This window comes from Thamnophis sirtalis, unplaced genomic scaffold (genome assembly GCF_051295495.1).
Source record: "Thamnophis sirtalis isolate CommonGarterSnake01/CBP01778 unplaced genomic scaffold, rThaSir2_p1.2 scaffold_6, whole genome shotgun sequence".
Classification (NCBI taxonomy): Eukaryota; Metazoa; Chordata; class Lepidosauria; order Squamata; family Natricidae; genus Thamnophis; species Thamnophis sirtalis.
The window spans coordinates 72774114-72794969 of NW_028261386.1; the positions used below are offsets into that span (position 1 = coordinate 72774114).

The following is a 20856-nucleotide window of genomic DNA, read 5'->3' on the forward strand; positions in this document are numbered from 1 at the left end:
TCAGTTATAGATGTCAAAAATAATATCAAGCATTTTTATAAATATTGACAGGTGTTTTTTTTTACTACGTCTAACCTCTGTGCAAAGATTTCCAGTAGACACTGAAGTTATCTTATTTGTAGTTCCTCCAGTATAAGCCTTTTTGGTCCCTGGACTTGGAGGCTGATCTATTGAGAGCAAGGAGATTTAAATGTTAACAAATGCAAAATCAACATTCAAATAAGGAAAACAAGGCACACGGGATTTATTAGCTCTTCTTTAGCGATGTTTTCCACTGTTGTGCCAACCCTTTGGAACAGTCTCCCGCATAAGATGTACCCCCCCCGTCAGTCAGAAGGGCAGTAAAATTTGGATTCCCCCCCCCCCTTGGGCTTTGAGCTCGTGTGTGTTTGTGTGTGGGAGGGTGGTATGAATGTAATTACTCATCTAAATTTGTTCCCAAGTCTAGGATATTGGGAATACTGATGCACTATCCAGGGTCAGTGTTTGAGTGTTGCATATATAAATATAGATTATTTAAATAATTAATAAGAAAATAAATTCAATTTTTACTAATTTAATTTATATGATAATTAGTTATATAAATTCCAATATTTAGATTTATTTCAGGTATTAATTCACAGAAGCAGTTGTAAGCTGGTGCTTGCTTACTTGCTACATTGGGACTAGATCGGTGATCGGCTCGATTCTTCAGTAGTCTATCATCCCCTGGTAATTTCTTTGGTTCATTATATTCAGTCCAAGGCAGCTGAGGGCTTTCAGGTGATCCATTCTGAGCAGAATTGTTATATAGCTCAAAACCTTCACTCTTTGGTCGGGGTTTACCTGAGCCACGACGATCTGAAACTGAACAATGAATGTGTGTGTGTGTGTGTGAGAAAGAGAGAGAGAGAAAGGGGGGGGAGACAAAGACATAATAATTCTTCTGGTCTGCAATGAAGAGACCCATTTTTAAATTCTCCCTTAACCTTCTTCATATGTGCAGTTTCAAAAAGCAAAATTCATGTAAGTAGAGTCAGACAGACAAAAAAATTAGCTACAAATTTGCTTGCATTTCCTGGTCCTATAGAACTCAAATGGAATGCTCTTGACTTTTTCCAGTCTATACTACCTACATAATGTTCCAGTTTATATTCCTAGTTTCTCTACTAAAATTACAACCATGTTCTATAGTTGGAAAACATCATTGCTTGAGAGTTTCAAGAACAGCTAAAATTCACCAACAGTAGCATATTACACAGATCTGTCTTCAGACAAATTTTACACATGCCAAATAATATCATTAGAAAAAACAGACCTCTTAACATTCAAATTGCTTTACAACACAAATCTCTGCTTTTTCATCAAATCATTATAATTTCCTTTTAAGGAGTATTGATATTATTCTGAGGATATAAATCTTACTCAGTTAAGAGGGCAATCCTACATGGAATGTTAAATATCCCATTGAATTAAGACTATGCATCCCATTGAATTCAGTAAGATTTTAAGAGTAAACAATAAGATGCTTGCATAGTAATACTTGCAAGTCCTGCTATGGATACTCAAAAACAGGCAGTAGTAGGTTAATCCTGAAAAAACTTTCCAGGATTAAAACTTGTTTGTACCAAATGGAGACCACTGGAAAATTCTACAGCAGTACACTAATCTGGAATGTTGAAAAAACATCTTAGAAAAAGGAAGCGGCAAGCCAATTCCATGTTATTGTTTAGAGCAGAACCTAACTGGTTCTTTACATTTTTAGACTTCTTGAGGGAGAGAGCAATTAGCATATCACATCACATATTAGGTACTTGAATATGCCTTATTTTTATACTAATTTTTAATGTAGATTTTATATGTGGACAAATGTATTTTAGTTGTTTACCTCTTTGCATCATTGGAGATGGTTGATTTAACAATGTTGCTAAACCATGGTAAATTGCTCCTTGTTTTGCCACTTCTAATGTGACTACTGTTCCTGTTCTTGTCATCAGTTCTGCGGCTCTGAGTAAAATTTGGAAATACAATGGTGAGTTTGCAAGAACCAGCAAGAAACTATTATTGAGCAAATTCAAAGCATTTAGTCAGTAGAAAAATGTACACAATGAATATAAATAAACTAATTATGAGAATCCAATAGAACCATTTACAAAATAGAAAAGAAATAGAAGAAACACATCAAATCCTTGAAACTATTTTTGTAATTTTAGCAAATAATTTCTATCTGGCTAAGTTTAGCAGGAAAAAAAAATCAGAATGTTCTTGTCGCTTTGGGTTTTGGCTGAAGTAAAACTTCCAAGGACCCTGGAATAATTTTGGCAAGTAAGTACAAAGCATACTTTCTCTCACTTCTGTTGCTTAGATTATTACACTAGCCTGTGCATCGCTTGATCTTCCTTCTCTTTCCTGTCTCCCTCTCTTTCCTGTCTGCCTTCAGCTATAGTTACTGATGCCTTTGACATTTTTTGTTCACTTCCCTTCGGCCCCAAAAATTCTGCCTGAAACAATGGCAGTTTGGTCTACAATTGAAACAGAAAAGCCCTGTTCCATTCCATATCTAAATAAAATATTGTAATATTTGATTTGGGTACAAACCATCTGAAATCAAATGTTACTTTTTTGTTTATTTCCCATAATTATGTGCATAAGACTCATTTATAAACAATGATATTTGCATATTAGGGACAAGAACTGATTTTTTTGGCACTATGTTCGAGTTATAATGAGGCCCTTTGGGTTCTATAAGGAATATCATAATAAAAAACAAGTGGATTATGCCATATCTTTTTCACAACCCGGCAAAAAGAATGTATTTATATATAACTAAAATATCTGTTGTATCTGTTTTGTAACCTTGAACTGGGCTAAATGCTCTTCGGAAGGGAAGGGAAATTTCTGATGCTTATTGCCAGCTTCCCACAAGGAATATCAATGGGGACGTCGACAGGAAGTCAGAAATTGATCCTATTCTGTATTTTTGCCCACATGTGGTCATTCTGTTCTCTTTGTTAGGTAAGAAAATGAAACAATGATCCAATAAGTTACAAGTTGTTTAATTCTCCTTAAAATTCTAATAGTGGTACTATAATCTGCAATACAATGCTCAAGTATACTACTCAATTATATTATCTCTTACTCAACAGAAAGATATGAGAAGTAGTTATGGATATTCTTCACACATTTTATAACTTCCAGAAATACTGAAAGCTAAAATAGTGCTTAAAACTTTTGTGTACCCTTTTGCTGTTTAATTATTTCTTCATAAATATAATCTCTGACCTTGCGTTCCCACTCAAGTCCTAAGAGTCACCATCAGGAGAACACTGGACAACAATAGTGTGAATGGCAGTGTTGCAAGGGTGTCACTGTTCTAAAAAAAAGAACACTACTACTTGCCTACAGTTTATGAAAGATAAGAAAAGCTATGGATGGATGAGATCAAAACAGAACTTTTTGGCTTAAATAAAAAGCATTATGTTTGGCAAAAAATAGACATTGTATTCCAGCATAAGAATTTTTATTCCATGTGTAAAACATAGTGGCAGTATCAAAGCAGTTTAAGCCTGCTTTGCTACCCTGGGCAGGGATGGCTTGCCATCATTGATGGGATATAAATTTTGAAATGTATCAGCAAATTCTATTGGAATCTTAATGTAATGATTAAGGTGATTAAAAAACACTGGAGACAATAAGCTGCTGCCCACATACTTCTGCTAGACACAAATATGTAGCTTTGGACCATTCTCCATTATTAAAAAATGAAGAAGTATAATTTGAAAAATCAAGAGTTATCAAACTTTTATTTGTTTATTTTATTTCTATGGAAATAATGTCAAAGGAACAGTGGTGGACAGTATTTATGGCATTGAGTTATCCCATATGGAATTTGCTGTGGCGAATTGTCAAGTAGTGAGTTGGTCATAGCAAGATGGGTATATATATATATATATATCTGGGTGAAAATGATGCATTTCAGCCTTTATGGTATGTGCAATAATAAATTGAGCTATGATGGAGAAACATAAAATAGGTAAGAAGAAAAAATACAGAAAACAAAAAAGTCACACCTGTTTTACATAATGCTATGTAAATATCTGCTATGTTTACAATTTCCAGAGAGTAAGATATACCTTTCTTGAGAAAGTCCAACCAAACTGCGCCCATCCACACTAAGCAATTGATCCCCTGCAGCCAATCGACCATCCTGGTTACATATTTGACAAAGTAATAGTTTTATTATTTCACAAAACATGAAAATAGATTTCATGCAGTTTAAAAATATTTGAAATTAAAACACAAAATAAACATTTTTACAATAATTATAAATAATACTAACCACATCTGCAGCACCACCTTTTACCACAGATTTGACATAAATGCCAAGTTTATCTTGACCAGCACCCTAAAAAAAATATAAAGCAATTTTTTAAAAAAAAAATGCTAAGGCTATAATCATAAGGACATTTTATAAGAGAGTGGTCTAACTGATTTAGATTCTCTTATTTACAAATATCCATACAATGTCTCACAATATAAGTTTTTAAAGAGTTGTAGCAATCTTAGGAAATATATTTAACTATAAATGTATTATAGAATATAATGCATTTACTGTAACACACTACAGAAGACAGCACAGTTTTAGCAACAAAATAAAATAAGTAGCATTGCTTAACAATGAGAGATGGTGGGAATTCAAGCTAGCAACCTCTGGAGTTTATTCCTTCTAGCAATATTTTACACACTTCTATAAAATTTACCATATCTTATGTATCACCTCATTGTCAGTAATAAAGCCATCTCAACCACCATATGTATAAAACATTTTACAGACTTTTAAGAATTCTAACAAGGATAGCCACTATTGCTGTTTTTGTATTTCAGACTGGAATGAAAGAAATTGCATATCTGGAAGTCAGTCTATAAAGTTTAAGGTAAATTATTCCTAAAAGAAAAGGTAAAGGTTTCCCTGTCCAGTCATGTCCAACTCTAGGAGGCAGTGTTCACCTCAATTTCTTAGCTGAGGGAGCCAAAGTTGTCCAAGACATTACCATGATCATGTAGCCAACAGGACTACCTGCTCTTAATTCAGACTGTTGGAAACTAACTGTGCTATCATTTTTATTGTTTTGGTTATGAATATCAATTATAAGAAATTTCCTTTACAGAAGCTGGGGTGCAAGTAGTAGCATTTGCAATAGTTGCTTCTTGCTCCAGTAGAAGCCAATGCAAACACTTAATTCCTGGACAGTCTGAGGAACTTTTTGACAACTTATGTACGTTTTCTACAATGTTCCTAAATAAAAAACTCTGAATGTATTTAGTCTAAAAATTGTATATGTTGTCTGTGAGGATTGTGTTTTTCCACTGATTATATAGCTTGGGGAAAGACACATGTGCAATGGTAGAGAAGAAAGTGAGCAGGTAAATCACCTGAACCAACTATGATGATGAATGGGTTGACCATTTTCACAGAGAAATTGCTCACAGCCACTAAATTAATACATCATTAAAGGTTTCCTAATAGCTGTTACCACTGGAATATATCAACTCCCATAATGATTTGTAGATTCACATTTCATTTAAAATACTGTTCAATAAGAGTATGATTCTGCTTTCCTTAAACATTTTGACATTTCACGTGAGTACAATAAAAAGATGATTCTGCAGAATTACACAACACTCTGTATTTAATAAGCATTTAAGGGGAAAAGAGTTTCCTCTAGCATTGAAGATCAGTGAAGAATATTTCTGTAATACTTCATTAGAAATAGGTAGCGTTTTGTATCTGAAGAGTGGTGTATCACAACAATCCTGGTAAAGCTCACAGTACTTTAAAGAGTTGCTGATAAGGCAAGTACACGAGCACCTCTGCTCTTGCTTTGTTCTTGTAATTTTTGTCATCCTATCCGAAGTACAATACTGCACAAGCTTAGCATGCAACAGTCATATCCCTTTCACTGGAAATATTGCAAGGTAAACTTTGATTAACTCAGTTGCAGGGGAATGGTCAGAGTAGAACAAGATTTCATAAGTATAAATCTGATGTGTAACATTTGAGATGAATTCCAACTAGCTTGTAGGTTAATAGCCAGAGGAATGTTTTAATATTGCAATGAAAAAAAAAATCATGAACACTCAGCAATTCAAGTGACAGAAAAATCAGTTCAAAGGATTTTTAAAAATTACTCCCTCCAGAACTAAACTATAAAAAGATATAACTCCACTACTTTTATAAGGCCTTGTGTACCCCAAAACATAATAAAGTATGAAGATTCATAATAGCTCCTTATAAATGTTAAAGATTCTTCTATTAGATGTCATTTGATTAGTTTCCCATTTCCTCCTAATAATCTGTACAGTAGTAGTAGTTTTCAGATGATGCAAGGGAGTACAGAGGAAGCAATTCCAGTGAAAATGGCCTGCCTCCTCTCTCTGGTGAGTGGCTGTTACAAATTTTGAGGAAAGCCTTATTTCTATCTAATGAATTTATCTGCTTTCCCCAAGTGTGTGTACAATGGTCACTTATCTGAGTTAAAAAACAAGTGATTAAATACTAATTTCCAGCTTCTATATATTATTTGGGAGAGGCTAATAAACAGAATGTAATATTAACTGAAAATTGTAAGTAAGACAAGTTGAAAGGAAAAGTAAGAAAAATCTCAGGATTAAAAAAAATCAAATGTGATCAAGCACTTTAAAAAGAGGGAAGGTTTACAAGTAAAGTGCAATTGTATCTTTTTTATGAATTGGAATAAAAATAGGGTTTCCGCTATATTAAACACAATTATTGTGGGTATACATACACATGCCTACAAATAAGCATGCCTAACATTATGCTGTATCCTAGTTATACTGTTCCATACCTAAAAATACACATGGAGACAGATAGACATCTGCACACACATACACACACTCACACACATATAGCATAGATAAGGTTAAGCCTTTTTAAGATTATTTAATATAAAATATTTTTCAAGTTTCCCACTGAATTTTCCCCCTGGTTTTCTTTACAATTTCAATCATTTTAAACTGATTTTTCTTTTTTCATCACTTTCTTTGTAAAAGCAACTGAAAACAAAGAATAGCAAGCGTGATCAGATAAAATTGGTTGTTGTCAATCTATTAAATAACCTGTTAAGACATTTTAAAATAATTTTGTTGTCTAACATCAGAATCAAATGATGCCAACATTTATTTTACTTAAATGAAAATTTATGAAATGGGAACGTTTGCAAAGTCTGTTAATTCTTTTGCTTATTAATGTCAAATTATTCAATTTTGTATGCCAAGGATTTAAATGTACTTCCATTTTATCAAGTAACATGAAAAGTGCTTAAATTAGACATGGTTTTTCAATGCTTAATACAATAATTTCTACTTACAAATTATAGAAATTAAAACCTGCCACTGTACTTTTCATTTAATATCAAAAAATAGGAAGAAGCTTTATATTCAATTCATTTGCTTTTTTAATGCCATAGCTTCAAATAGATAGTAATATTATAAAAGCAGTGCTCCAAATTCATTTGCCAAACAATTTTGGATTAAATTGAAGATTAGCAGGAATATTAAAACTATAAATTTATAAGGAAACTTTTCCTGTAGAGACTTACCAAGGATTCTGTTCTTCCAACGACTGAAAACCACATTGTAACTCCAGAAAATATAACTCCTCACTTGTTTCTTAGACTTTAACCACAACTTTCAGTCTGCTAGATTTTCCAAAACACCCAGCAGGATAATTTGGCCAAGAACTGATGCTGCATAACATCTATCAACACTAGCTACGATCAATATAATAGTCCAACTCATACACAGCTTTGCTACTCTGATTTTCATTTAAACACTTTATTAAAAAGATACTGCCTAGAAAAAAAAATCAATCACTCTATTGTACAAGATATAGAAAATCCAAATTAAACAGGAAGTAAAGTGCTGGCTCTGAGATTTGAAGAAATCAAATGCTAGCTCCTCCCCTCCCTCCCTCCTCCTCCAAGTGATATATTACTAAAGTAAACTGCATGCAAACACTGCTTCCAACTCATCTGGATTTCATAAAATGTAACCATAGTGTGGTTGGAAGTTAAGCAGCATTTAACATCAAAACATATTTTAGACATAATACTACTAAATTTTGCCCTCACTCTCACAGCATTATTATCCCTGAACCCCAAATAAGAAAATTTCTGCCACCCAAACTGTGCTTCTTGGTACTATTATGGGTAAGCAACCTTCTATGTGTCGGCATCTAGTTTGCCGCTGGAATTCATCACAGCAACAGTAGGAAATCACTCAGAACACACTGGAATTATAACTATTGCCCTTCAGCTCAGAATGGCTATACTCATATAGAATGCCAATGCTGTAAACAATATGCTAACAGAAACATAGCTGGCCTTTTAGACATTTGATCCAATACCACATCCTTGTCATTCACCATTAATGACAGCTTTAGTTAATCCCCCGTTAACTGAAAAGTGATTGGGTATTGTAGTTATTATTTCAGGCATATTATGAATTAGAAGTATAGTCTTCTTTAGCAATGAAGTCAGTGGAATCTCACTATTCCAAACATGAAAGTGATGTAGTGATTGAATTGATTTAAAGTTGGTTAATTCAGAAATTAGTTTTAAAGAGCAGACATTTTGCATTTGGTTAATCAATAACAAGACAGGAACTCAACAATTTCAAATTGCCAGATAGTTCTCAATTGCTAAAATGCCATTACAGAATATATTAAGACCAATGACATCCCTTTGTAATTTTCTTGTTGTTTAATTTTAGATAATAGCACCTAAAAGTACCATCTCTTTAGCAGAAAGTCTGATATTTATCAACTCTTTATTACAGAACATTTAAGAGGCATTTAAAATACTTAAGATGGTTATACATTAATCCTATTAAAATTATAAAAATGTACTTCTTGTCTACTAATGTTACTTTAACTAAGTTTTAATTCTCTACTAGAGGAATTTTGGCTACAAGAGAAAAACAGTCCTGGTTCCCTATTGATACTTTCCCAAAACCTGTTTCTTAATAAATAAACAAAAATTAATCAATGTGATCAGATTAATAGAAATTTTAGGAGCCTAGAACAGAATAATATATCAAACTTATAAAAGAGTAGTGAAAATGTTCACTTGTTAATAAATTATTCTAGAAACTCTTCAAAACCAAACATTCCTAGAAGAAGTCAGAGATAACCTTACAATGTATTCTGTTTGCATCTTAATGCAAAATGTTCAGTGACTTAATAGTTTTTGAGACAAAAAAACAGCAAATTCATTTCAGTGGTGCAATATTACTGCCAGAATAACATTTAGAAATTAGTTACATACTATTTAAGAGAAATAAATATCAGACCAACATCCATGTGAACTCTTCCTTAAAAATCAATAACAAGAAATTTCATTTGTTCATTTGCTATTTATGTATTTCCTTCCTTATTAGATTTATATCTCATCTTTTCTCTGAGAGCTAAACATCGTATACATAAAACTTAGGATATGGTTCCATAAATAAAAATACATTTACAGAATAATCTAAAAACACGAAGTTTCAAACAGTATGTTGCATTAGGAGGTGCTTTATTTTTAGTTACATGAATTTAGTATTTTTCAATATTGGAGCAGTGCACCATCTGCTGGGTGAAAACTGTTGAGTCAAGAATTTACTTTAGATTACACTCTGGTTGCTACAAACTTGAAAATCAATAAGCAAGCTTTTCTTGTTTGGACAATATAGATGTATAGCCAATGAGATATTTTAAAAGTAAAGCCTCTAATAAACTGAATACAACCTGATGATTTCATGAAAATATTCATGTGGTTTTCTTGACAACAATATGTAACTAGTTTGTTGTTGTATTCTTCCTGATTTCATTTCTTTTGGGGGGGGGGGAGGTGGAGTTTCTAATCTATAACCATCCATATTTTAGCTAAATTGACCAGGATTTCAACTTCTAGCTGTGACATCAGCAAAAACTGTCTCTAATTCAAAAGCTGGGGGCAGTGGAAAGAAGAAAGACAAAACAGACATTTGTTTGTGAGAAAAGCGTTGATCTTAACCAAGTGTCCAAACAATCCTGTTGTGTTGAGCTTAGACACCTGGAATCTTGGGAAGCCCAAGTATGTGCCCATTCACCTGAACAGCCATTTTGCATCTTTAACTGATTTTCAGCTTTTGGGATTCTACCCTTAAGTCATCTGTGAGATAAAGAACAAGTTGGTCTGCAAGTGTCTCAGGATTAAGAAAAGCTATTTTCATGTAGAAAAAAATATGCCATACAATATATGGCACTTATTTTTTCCACATGGGAAATGCCGTTTCTCTCATACTAACAGATTTCAGTTACATCTAACAGAAAAATCTAGTGAGGTTGCATTGCCTTTTATCTTTAGCAAGAAATATCATGATGGACATCACTACCTGCTTCCATACCAGCCAGCCTCCTTATTAAGATAAAGTAGAGACACCTCTTGTGTCTCATCTGTAGAGAAAGAGCAGCTGCCCAAAAAATGAAATATTTTTAAAAAACTAATCAAACAAGTTTTTTAAACTTTCTGTTACTCTATAACTGCTTCCAATATTTATTCACATTAAGCTACACATGATCTGTTGTTATCATGTCAAATAATAAGTTTCATATCAATAAATAATTTAGTACCTTAGCAGCAACTATGCTTAGTCCCATCCCGTTTTGTTTCTTCAGTGTTACAGTAATTATTTCAGGTTCTTTCCTCAGTGGCTGAGCCTGATGAAACAAAATAAAGAGAAAATATTGAAAACCGGCTAGAGCACTTCCTGAGAAATACTTTTGATTTTTTTAAAAAAACATTGTCATTATCCTGTTATCTTAATTATTCCAATACTAAAGGGTAATTAAAAAGCAACAATGACTTATTAGGGGAATGCTTTTTTTTTCCACTGTAAGAAAAAGTTGGGGAATCCTACATTCTAATCTTTAAATATTTTCACATTAGTACAAATGTCACATTTAATTGCATAGTTTAATGTATCTATTTCTGTTGTCTTTCCTGTAATATGAATACTTGCCAAATCTGCATTGTCTTGTAACAGATGGCTCTCATAATCTGCACCTTCAAAATATATTGTCCAAGTTCCTGGTGAGCGTGGATGAGGTGTTAACCTGCAAAAAGCTAAATGAAAATGTTAATGGATAACAAGATTTTTCTTTATGCTCAAATAAGTTAAATAGAACACTAGAGAGACCTCCAAAAACTTACTCCATAAAGGATTCATTACTAAAAAAAATATTCGGCATCACTTTGGTAAATACATTTATTTAAATTGCAGTTATACCAGTTAACCTACACCAGTGATGGCAAACCTTTTTTGGCTGCCGTGCCAAAAGTGGGGGGAGCACAGGGGGGTCGTGCGCCGGCGTGCCACACCGATAATGCTGTACATGCATGCCCACCAGCGTGCGTGCATGTGTGCGATCAGTGACACAACCCCTGCTTTTGCTGCAGTTTTTTCGCCTTCCCCAGGCTCCAGAGACTTTCTAGGAGCCTAGGGAGGGCGAAAACAGCCCCGCCAGATGCCCTCCAGAGGCCTCAGGAGCTTCCCTGAAGCTTCTGGAGGGCAAAAAATGGACCTATGGGGAACCCAGAAGTTCGGGAATGATGACTTCCGGATTGTCCATAGGGCCAGTTTTTGCCCTCCGAAGCCTTCAGGGAAGCTTCCTGAAGGCCCCTGAAGGCTCTGGAGGTCAAGAATTGGTGCTACAGACAAACTGGAAATCACAATTCCTGAATTTCCGGGTTCCCCATAGGGCTGGTTTTTGAACTCCGGACCCTTCATGGACCTTCAAGAGGCTTCTCTGAAGGCTCCGGAGGGTAAAAAACGGCCCTACAAGCAAACCAGAAGTGACTTCCAGTTTGTCCGTAGGGCAGATTTTCGACCTCCGGAGCCTTCCCTGAAGGATCTGGAGGGTGAAAAACGGTCCTATGAGCAAACTGGAAGTCCGTTCCCAAACTTCCAGTTTTCCCATAGGGCCGGTTTTTCGCGCTTTGGAGGCTTCAGGGAAAAACAGCCTCAAAAGAAGGCTGAAGTCAGCTGACCAGTGCGTGCATGCTTGCTGGCCAGCTGACAGGGCAACAACTCACGTGCCCTGACAAATGGCTCTGCGTGCCACCTGTGGCATGCGTGCCATAGGTTCGCTATCATGGACTTACACCAAACAGAAACTAAAAGTATAAATAAATTACTTTATTGTGGCCATTAAGTAGCACAAGAAACTAAAACTGATCAGACTATTAAAAGTGATGGTGGAAAGTTTGAATAATAGCAATAGCAGTTAGACTTATATACTGCTTCATAGGGCTTTCAGTCCTCTCTAAGCGGTTTACAGAGTCAGCATATCGCCCCCACAATCTGGGTCCTCATTTTACCCACCTCAGAAGGATGGAAGGCTGAGTCAACCTTGAGCCGGTGAGATTTGAACCGCTGAACTGCAGATAGCAGTCAGCTGAAGTGGCCTGCAGTACTGCACTCTACCCACTGCACCACCTCGGCTCTGAGCTTCAGAATAGCAAGGTTCTGTAAGTGTAGCTTTTAAATAAAGTAGATTTAGCTCTCATCTAGTCATGTTACCTGTCTGGTTTACCTGGGAGGGCTGACATGTAATTTCTACATAAATGCAAGCTTTAAAAAAAGCTAACCTCTTTGGCAGAGTGGATCTAAAAATTCCTGTAATCCATTTGGAATGTTTCGGACAACATCACATGAATAACCATCTTCTGGGAGAAGAAAAGGAAGCTGAAGATCAGGGTCCTCTTCTAACTGTACTTCTCTACCATCACTACGAGCTAGTTCATCAGCAGTATTTTCTGCAACAGCTACCACATTTTCTATTAATTCCTGATGGAAAGAGGAAAAATATGCATATACATGGAAATCAAGGCAAGGGAATTCTACATTTTTGCTGTCTGGAGTTAGTCATATTATTAATTGATTCAGAGACCAATGCAGATATTCATTGTTTGGTTAAGAAGAAGAATTCATTTGGTAAGATATATTTAAGGAATATTAAATATCAGGAAGAAAATATTTAGGCTATAATCACTGATCCAGTGATTGTTCAAGGAAACAGATAAACTAAATACAGATAGCCTTTGCTTAATGACCCTTGGGATCAGAATTTTCATTGTTATTAAAGCAGTTGTTAGGCAAAATATCAGGTGACTGTATAACTTAGTGATGGCAATTTCAGTAGCCTGGCTGCGGTTGTTATGCCAGAACTGCACTGTTGTCCAGTGAGGACCCCATGCATCTTCTGGCAGTAATCCTGTGACCACAGGGGCATGGCAATGGCTTTAACTTTGAGGACTTTGTGATCAGTTTGTTCAATTTGTTCGATGCCATTACAACTTCAAACAACTGCTGAACAAATGGTTAAGTGAGGATATCAATGTCAGGAAATACAAGCCAAAAAATATGCATGCATTGGATCATTACCTAAGAGATAAAAATCACAAATCTGAGAACCATAAGATCTTCTGAAGAGAGAAGAGCCATCTAATCAACAAAAGCTAGCATAACTAGAATAATAAATAACAGGACTATGGAGAAATCTTTACTTAGCACAGAATACACATTCAAGTTGGATGTAACAGTTGCTCTAGAACATCTCCCCAAACAGCTCTAATTTTGTACATATTTATAAGATTTCTGACCTCATTAAATGTACCATGGTGAATACATAATTCAGAGACAAGCATTTAGATTTATTTTACAGGTAGTCTTCACTTACTGACCACCTGTTCAGTGCCTGTTCAAAGCTACAACAACAGTAAAAAGGTAGACTTATGACTTGCCCTTATGACTTGAATATTGTGACCATTGCAGCATCCCTGAGGTCACGTGATTGCTATTTGGACAACTGGCAAGCAATCCACATTTACTATGTTTGCAGCATCCTTCAATCACACAATTACCATTTGTGACCTTCACAGCCAGCTCCCAACAAGCAAAGTCAGTGGGGAAGTCGGCAGGAAGTCACAACTTGTGATCAGATGACAGTGCACAATGACCCATGGTGATTGGCTTAATGACAGCAACTGGAATAGATGTTTTAAGTCAGTGACATCTCATGACATTTCATTTAACATCTGCACTACTTAGTGACAGAATTGCCAACCCCAATTGCAGTTGGTGAGCCCTACCTATATATTCTTTGTAAAAAGTACCATGCACACAATAAAAAACCCTACTAATTAAAAGCTATGTTTTCAACATTAGTATTAGCTTCCTTAAGTAAACAAGTTTTCATTCACTGCCATATAATTTCCACTGTATTACATAAACTTATATTGATCATCAATCACTCACTCACCCACCTCAAATTAAAAATAAGATTAACTTACTGGTGGAATAAATGGCTCATCTGGTGCACAGTGATAGTTTTGTAGCAATGCATGCAGTTGTAAAGAATTCAGTTTAAAACAGGTACTATTAATATTAGGAATGTCTTCAGGAGAATACTTATCCATAGTAAGTAATGTAGTTGCCTGGGGGGGGGGGGGAGAAGATGATTATAAATAGATCCACTTTAATATGAACATACATAGCAGTGAACACTGTAACATAGATAAATGCTTCTGATTTAGTTCTACTTAAGTTCATCAAAAAATATTGAAACAGTGCAATTTTCATTTTGGAGTATGTTTTGTCTCATTTTTTTTCTTCAATCAGTCAGCATACCATAATCACTGGACAAACCTAAAATATAGTTTGATTTTGTCTTGTCATGGATTGGTTTAACATTACACATTACAAACCTAATCACCAAAAATGCTAGGGTTTTGTTTGTTCCCCACCATTTGGGTTTGTTTAGGAATGAACTGCAAGATGTACATTATATATTCATTTCAAGCTAAATTCAAATAGTGTATCACCATATTTCTATGGGAAGTTTCCAGGCAAATTTATACTGAAAACTGTTTTAAGGAATTTTTTATAAACCAAGTAACTCCAACTTTGCACATAGTTCACATTTATTCTTTAAAAAATTCTCTTTTCACCCAAAGGCTAGTTAATGAAAGTGAACAGATTATGGTACAGAAACTCGGTCAATAACATGGCAGAACTAAACAAAAAATATGGTGATTTCCTAATTTCCTAAAACTGTTTATTAAAATTTATTAAATACTGCCTTACACAACTCGATGTAGGTGCCTCAAAAGACTGTGAATTTATTTTTTTCTAATACACTCAAATACCTACTTGTACGATCCGACTGAGATGACAATCAGCAGCCAGCTCCAAGCCCTGTTTTTCTGCCCAGGCTTCTATATGACCCAACTGTTGACGAATAATAGCTCCCCAATAATGTGAACACAGTCCTGAATCTGGATCAGTAACCAATCTGTTAAAAAGCCACATGTTGATAAAATGAAATAGCTGGGAGAAGAGCTGTATTGTCAGTGCTGCATTCACTCTACATCGTCGCAACAGGGACATGGCTCCAGTTAATGTATGTAAGACATCATCTACAAGAAAAAAGTTGCACATGACATTTTACTCAGCAATAAATTCTAAATTGAACTATGCATCTATTTTAATATTAAAAGCTAAAGTCTAAATGGAAATCTTTATTACAGAAAGATAACACTGAACACCTTACATTACTTTATAATATATCACATTATATTGTAAACTTTTAATATTAATGTAATATATAATTAATACAAATATATTGATATGGATAAAAATAAGTTTTTATTATTTTAATCTTTTACTGCTTTCCCTGCCTCTCTCCCTCTTTGACTCTCAGAAACAAAAACAAACAGTTGGCTATTACTATTGTATTATTGGCAAGCCGCCAAATCGGTTACCTTAGTTGTAACATAAACAGTATGTAAACATGGGGACAGCAGTCTTTTTCTTATTTGCAGCTACAATCTATAATAAATTAAAGGCCACATGTTTCCCCATTTAAGCCACAAACAAGATAATTAAGGAATCCACTGGTGATTTATAGTTATTACTTCCCAATATAGTTTTATTGTTGGGTATTCCAAAACTACTTTTTGGGTATTCCATCCCGTCAATCTTTAGCTGAATTTCTTCTAAATGTTACACATTTTTTTAGTAATGCTACCATCTAAATCCTACTCAATAGTATTTTAGTATTCCACTATTACAGTTTCAGTAAAATAATATAAACCATTGAGGTTTATGTAAAGTTTATTTTCTCCACAATGAAGTTACATATGACTTTACTATAAGACTCTATTAGAACATAATTTAATATTCATTTACACCTCCACAGGTATGTATTTACATTAACAAGCACATTCTAATATGACACAAACAATAATATAATGGATAACTTGGTTTTCAGTAGGTGACCAAGTTTCTTCAATAAATAAATGTCTTTATTTATAGGTAAATAAAATATTTCTTATTGCATGTGAATATACTCAGCAGGGTATCCTAACATATGCCCGTTATGCTATCACAGTCTTGTTAAGAAAACATACATTGTAATTAATATAATATAAAATATTCTAACCTATTTTAGGTCTTTGAGGATTATTCTCTTCTGGATCATCAAGGAATGCAGGCATGTAGTTATTAAGCTCTGACTGAAGACAGTGGACCAAGTATCTGAAAAAGTAAATTGTGTGAAACTAGTGAATAGTAGGCAAATAAGTTCAAACTTGTAGTACTATGAAAAATAATTTCATTATAAACATATAAAATGTAGCTCTCCCAGATGTTCCCTTTATGTACCAACTCAAAAATAAGTCCCGTTGTTCTGTGGTATTTATTTTCAAACAAGTATACTAGTAGGCTACATATACATATACGTACATACATATACATACATATAAAATGTCTGTGTGGGGGGGGGTAGCCTACATATACATACACGCATACATATTCACAAGTTGAGAGATATCTGCTATATTATTTCCAAGAAATAGAAATATTTGGCACTAAAATTTAATTAAAATATTAAAATTTGGCCATCACAAACTTATAAAAATGTAACCAATATCTCAAATTAATTATTTATGGCATTACTATTTTTGTAGAGGGACTTACTGATTGGTTTCCCTACTTAACAAATTAGGAAAGGTGGACAGTGTATAAGAATTTCATATATTTAACATTTTTTTCTGATTTTTAATTTTGGGAGATGGAAGGTATCTTAAATTTCAGGTTGTCTTTTGGGGGGGGCTATTTTAATTTTAAAATACAATACTAATCCAATATTCCTGAATACTCCTTAGAGCTCCATACTGAATGTTTTTTTATAACCATAGAACAATTTAATCTTTTTCAGAATAAATATAGTAACTATGTCATATATATATTACAATATTTTAAAAAATAGAAAGAATACACCTCAGAACATTTATACTTTTAGAAACACATATTACTTTGTTTCCAAACATATTTAGAATTCAATCAAAATAAACAACTGCTCATTAAGAAAAACTAAAACGGATCCCCAAGCATAAATTAGTTTTCCTTACTTAAATGCCATCTGAACTAAGTGTGCCAAAACATCTTGTGCATCTAATGTGATTCGGCTTAAGTCTCGATCCTGCTTAATAAAGTTTAGCAACTCAGATGCATTTGCCATCCAAAAAGCAAGTGCCCCAGCAATATTCTTCTGTTTCTGCAAATATTGAAAAATGGCTGTAAACATCAACATAAATTCATCCTGTATTTCAGCTTTCATTCTGTCAAAGGCTCTGTTAGATAGACCAGTACCAACTAATAACCAAACATATCTCAGTTACCAGATACTTGCAAAGAATTTATATGAAATTGCAAATAATATATAGTGCGTGTTACAACTGCTTTAAATTGCAAGTTGAATGATAAAATATTAAATTTTCCAAATGCTGTTAATGAAATGGACTTAGCATGTTGTCATGAAATGCTGAAAGCTTAGATGTATGCATTATCTGGTAATCTGTATGTGTGTGAGCACACATTCATTAATACACACTGTCACCCAGATACTGCCTAGTCACTGGCTTTGACACCAAGCAGTATCAAGTACTGATCTATCTCACCCTTTCCCGACCACAAATGCTAGGCCAGGCAACCTCAGATGAGATCCAAAGAACAGAACCACAGACAAAATAAACAAAAAAGGAAGGAAAAGAACTTTTGTCATTACATCTCTGTACTGAAGTGCGTTAAGCAGAAATTATGAAATGCTGATAGGCTGCGCAGTCAAAAAAGGATTTTAGTACTGCATGTTCCAGTTGCTGAATGAGTGTTATGTTCAATCCAGCTGTAGAAATATTGTATTTTACATGGAAGCAGCATGAGAAACTGAGCTAAGCCAACGTAGCTAGGATCAGTTCCCAGCAATATATCCTACCTGATCAACCTGGTCTACCTCCTGGAGAAAAACGAAGGAAATCAAACAGAAGAAAGAAACTTGTGAACAATCATGACAATTTTAGAAATGAAACACTAAAATATGAAATCACAAGACTTATGCTCAGTCACATTAAAACATTTCACTGGGGGAACATGATATAACTGAGAAATTAAAAGATATATAGATATACACATGAGAAACTTTTTAGAGGAAGTCCAAGTTTTTCCTCCAGCCAATCTATATATATGCATTAATACCAACGGTATAATCCTGCATGGAATAATGTCTAAATCTGTCCATGGAAGCCAGTAAAGTCTTTATTTTGGCAATTCTTCACCATACTACCATAACAGTATAGTTAGAAAAAAGAAACGAAAACCTCTGCAAAACAAAATAATACATTTGTTCAAAATTTTATACTTTCTGTTTCTCTAGCCTTTGAATCTAGGAGTTCCTAAGTCACTCTTGTATTATTTTCTATCATCTCACTTATTTTTTTCTCACTGAAAGTCATTTTTATGCCTCCAAATAATACTTCCAAACCACTGAAACAATGCTTCACAGCAAGAGCAGAGATTTAAGACCACACAAATATTCAGGTAAGCCACGAGAAGTGCTGCAGGAAGAGGAGGAACAGTGGCTTAGCAGCTCACCTTGGCCTCAGCTGACAGGCTTCCTGGCCAAGTGCTACACACACCACACACATGGTGAATCTCCTATCAAGCAATACAAATCAGTGGGGAAAAATAATGAAACTGAAATTGCGCAAGAAAGGGAAAGAGGTGTCTAAGGGGGGAAAGGTTGATTCACCCTACAACAATATCTGCTGGGTAAGAACTTAGACAACAAACAAAATTTCCTTCCTAGGCAAAAGAAGTCTCAACCAGGGAAGGGAAGAGAAGAGAATGGAAAGCAAAAAAGGAACAATATTTTTGCTCAGCAAGAAATGAGAGGAAATGGGCAGGATTTTTGTACTCATATTGAAATGGGTCCCCCCCGTAAGCCATCATTGTAGATACAATTTAAAAAAACAAAATTACATACCAAGCCAATCATAGAATAAAATATTAGCCTTTTAAAAAATCCTGCCAGTTAAATGACCAAACTGAATAGGCCCCATTTGTAGGTTTTTATTTTCAAGTGGTTCTGCTTCACAGTAAAGTTCTTTTAATTTATTTTCGTTTAAAAGAATATTTGTGATATTCATGTTTTTTTTAATTTTTGACTATTACAGGTTTTTTTAATAAAAGATCTTAGTGTTTTCCTGTGGTATTCATGCAATCTAAATTTTTCAGGAGAAAATAGAAATGTACTTGGTTGTATGTCAGAAAATAATGATAAGTTATTAATTTGAATATACTTACTGGGGATAAACGAAGGAGTTTCTTTTTCTTACTTTCTTATATTATTTTCTTCTATTAGTTTTATATGTATAATACAATTCTTAATAAAATTATTGAAACAATAATTATAGGTCATTATTTTGCAAAAATAGTTACCTATATTTTAAACTATGCATAAAAGACTAATAGGAACTAATTCAGGCAATCACAAGAAGTCAAAGATTGACTCAAAGATACACATATACACACAATGCCTGTCTCAAAGAGTATGAGGCAGTGCAGCTAAGCCTGCTAAATAAGATGGCAGTCCACTGTGAGAAGTGTTCTACTGGCTTCAATTGAACAGTTTTTGCACATTAGTCCTTGCAGAATCATACTTCAAAACTACAGCATCATTAAAGTAACAGGAGACATGTGAACACAGAAACAGGACAATTTGAAAGAAAATGAAAATTGAAACACTTAATAAATTGGCTGCATAACTAGGAATGTGTTGTTCATGTAAATGGAATTATTTGGACATAGAATATAAAAACTGAGTGATGCTCAAGTTATGGCACCACTTTATATTTAAAAGCTTGCCATATGTAATTATAATTATTATCAATAATAATTTATTGTCCCTGCACAGATGGGTAATAATTTGGATCCAGAGGGTTCATTGCATAAACAGAAGTAATCTTATTGAAATCTTGCTGAAGAAAAGGACACAGTTCACAATCCACCTCCTCCCCGCTGCCACCCACATCTTTTCATCTTCTCACCAACTTTCTATGCAGTTTTTCTGGAGAAATGACCACCAGCCCACATTTTGAAGAAATTACCCACCCACAGCCGTCAGCAGAAACATCTGCGAACAGTTTTATTCACAAAAACTTCCATTAAAAAGACAGAATACAACATATGATAGGGTTGTAACATGATTACCATCATATTTCATAAAACTGGACCAATATTGATAATTCAAACAAAATTTGAAGATAATTTGAAATACCATTAGATTTTAGATATCTACCAATAAAACATATGAATATTAACACTATAACAGATTGTACCTCTTGTTCACCATTCCATATCAAGAAGTATCACTGTTTTTAAAAACATTTTCAATATTTTTGTAGGTTCATTACAAATGTGTGACTGCAGTTTGGTCAC

At 34.2% G+C, this 20856-nt stretch overlaps 1 protein-coding gene across 30 annotated transcripts in view; it reads right to left on the minus strand.

Moving 5' to 3' along the window:
- Window positions 1–20856, minus strand: part of AFDN (afadin, adherens junction formation factor) — a 95098-nt gene that overhangs the window by 14900 nt on the left and 59342 nt on the right. For 19 of the 30 annotated variants that reach the window (XM_087718154.1, XM_087718153.1, XM_087718152.1 and 16 more), the window contains 13 exons: window positions 18356–18376; window positions 17493–17638; window positions 16523–16617; window positions 15232–15497; window positions 14373–14516; window positions 12669–12867; window positions 11041–11144; window positions 10652–10738; window positions 4319–4384; window positions 4113–4186; window positions 1868–1986; window positions 652–846; window positions 76–167 (listed from right to left, as the gene is read on the minus strand). In XM_087718154.1, the coding sequence (XP_087574280.1) occupies window positions 76–167; window positions 652–846; window positions 1868–1986; window positions 4113–4186; window positions 4319–4384; window positions 10652–10738; window positions 11041–11144; window positions 12669–12867; window positions 14373–14516; window positions 15232–15497; window positions 16523–16617; window positions 17493–17638; window positions 18356–18376 (1608 nt within the window). The remainder of the gene's footprint in view (window positions 1–75; window positions 168–651; window positions 847–1867; window positions 1987–4112; window positions 4187–4318; window positions 4385–10651; window positions 10739–11040; window positions 11145–12668; window positions 12868–14372; window positions 14517–15231; window positions 15498–16522; window positions 16618–17492; window positions 17639–18355; window positions 18377–20856) is intronic. The other 11 variants (XM_087718164.1, XM_087718173.1, XM_087718163.1 and 8 more) reach the window with 1 other exon arrangement.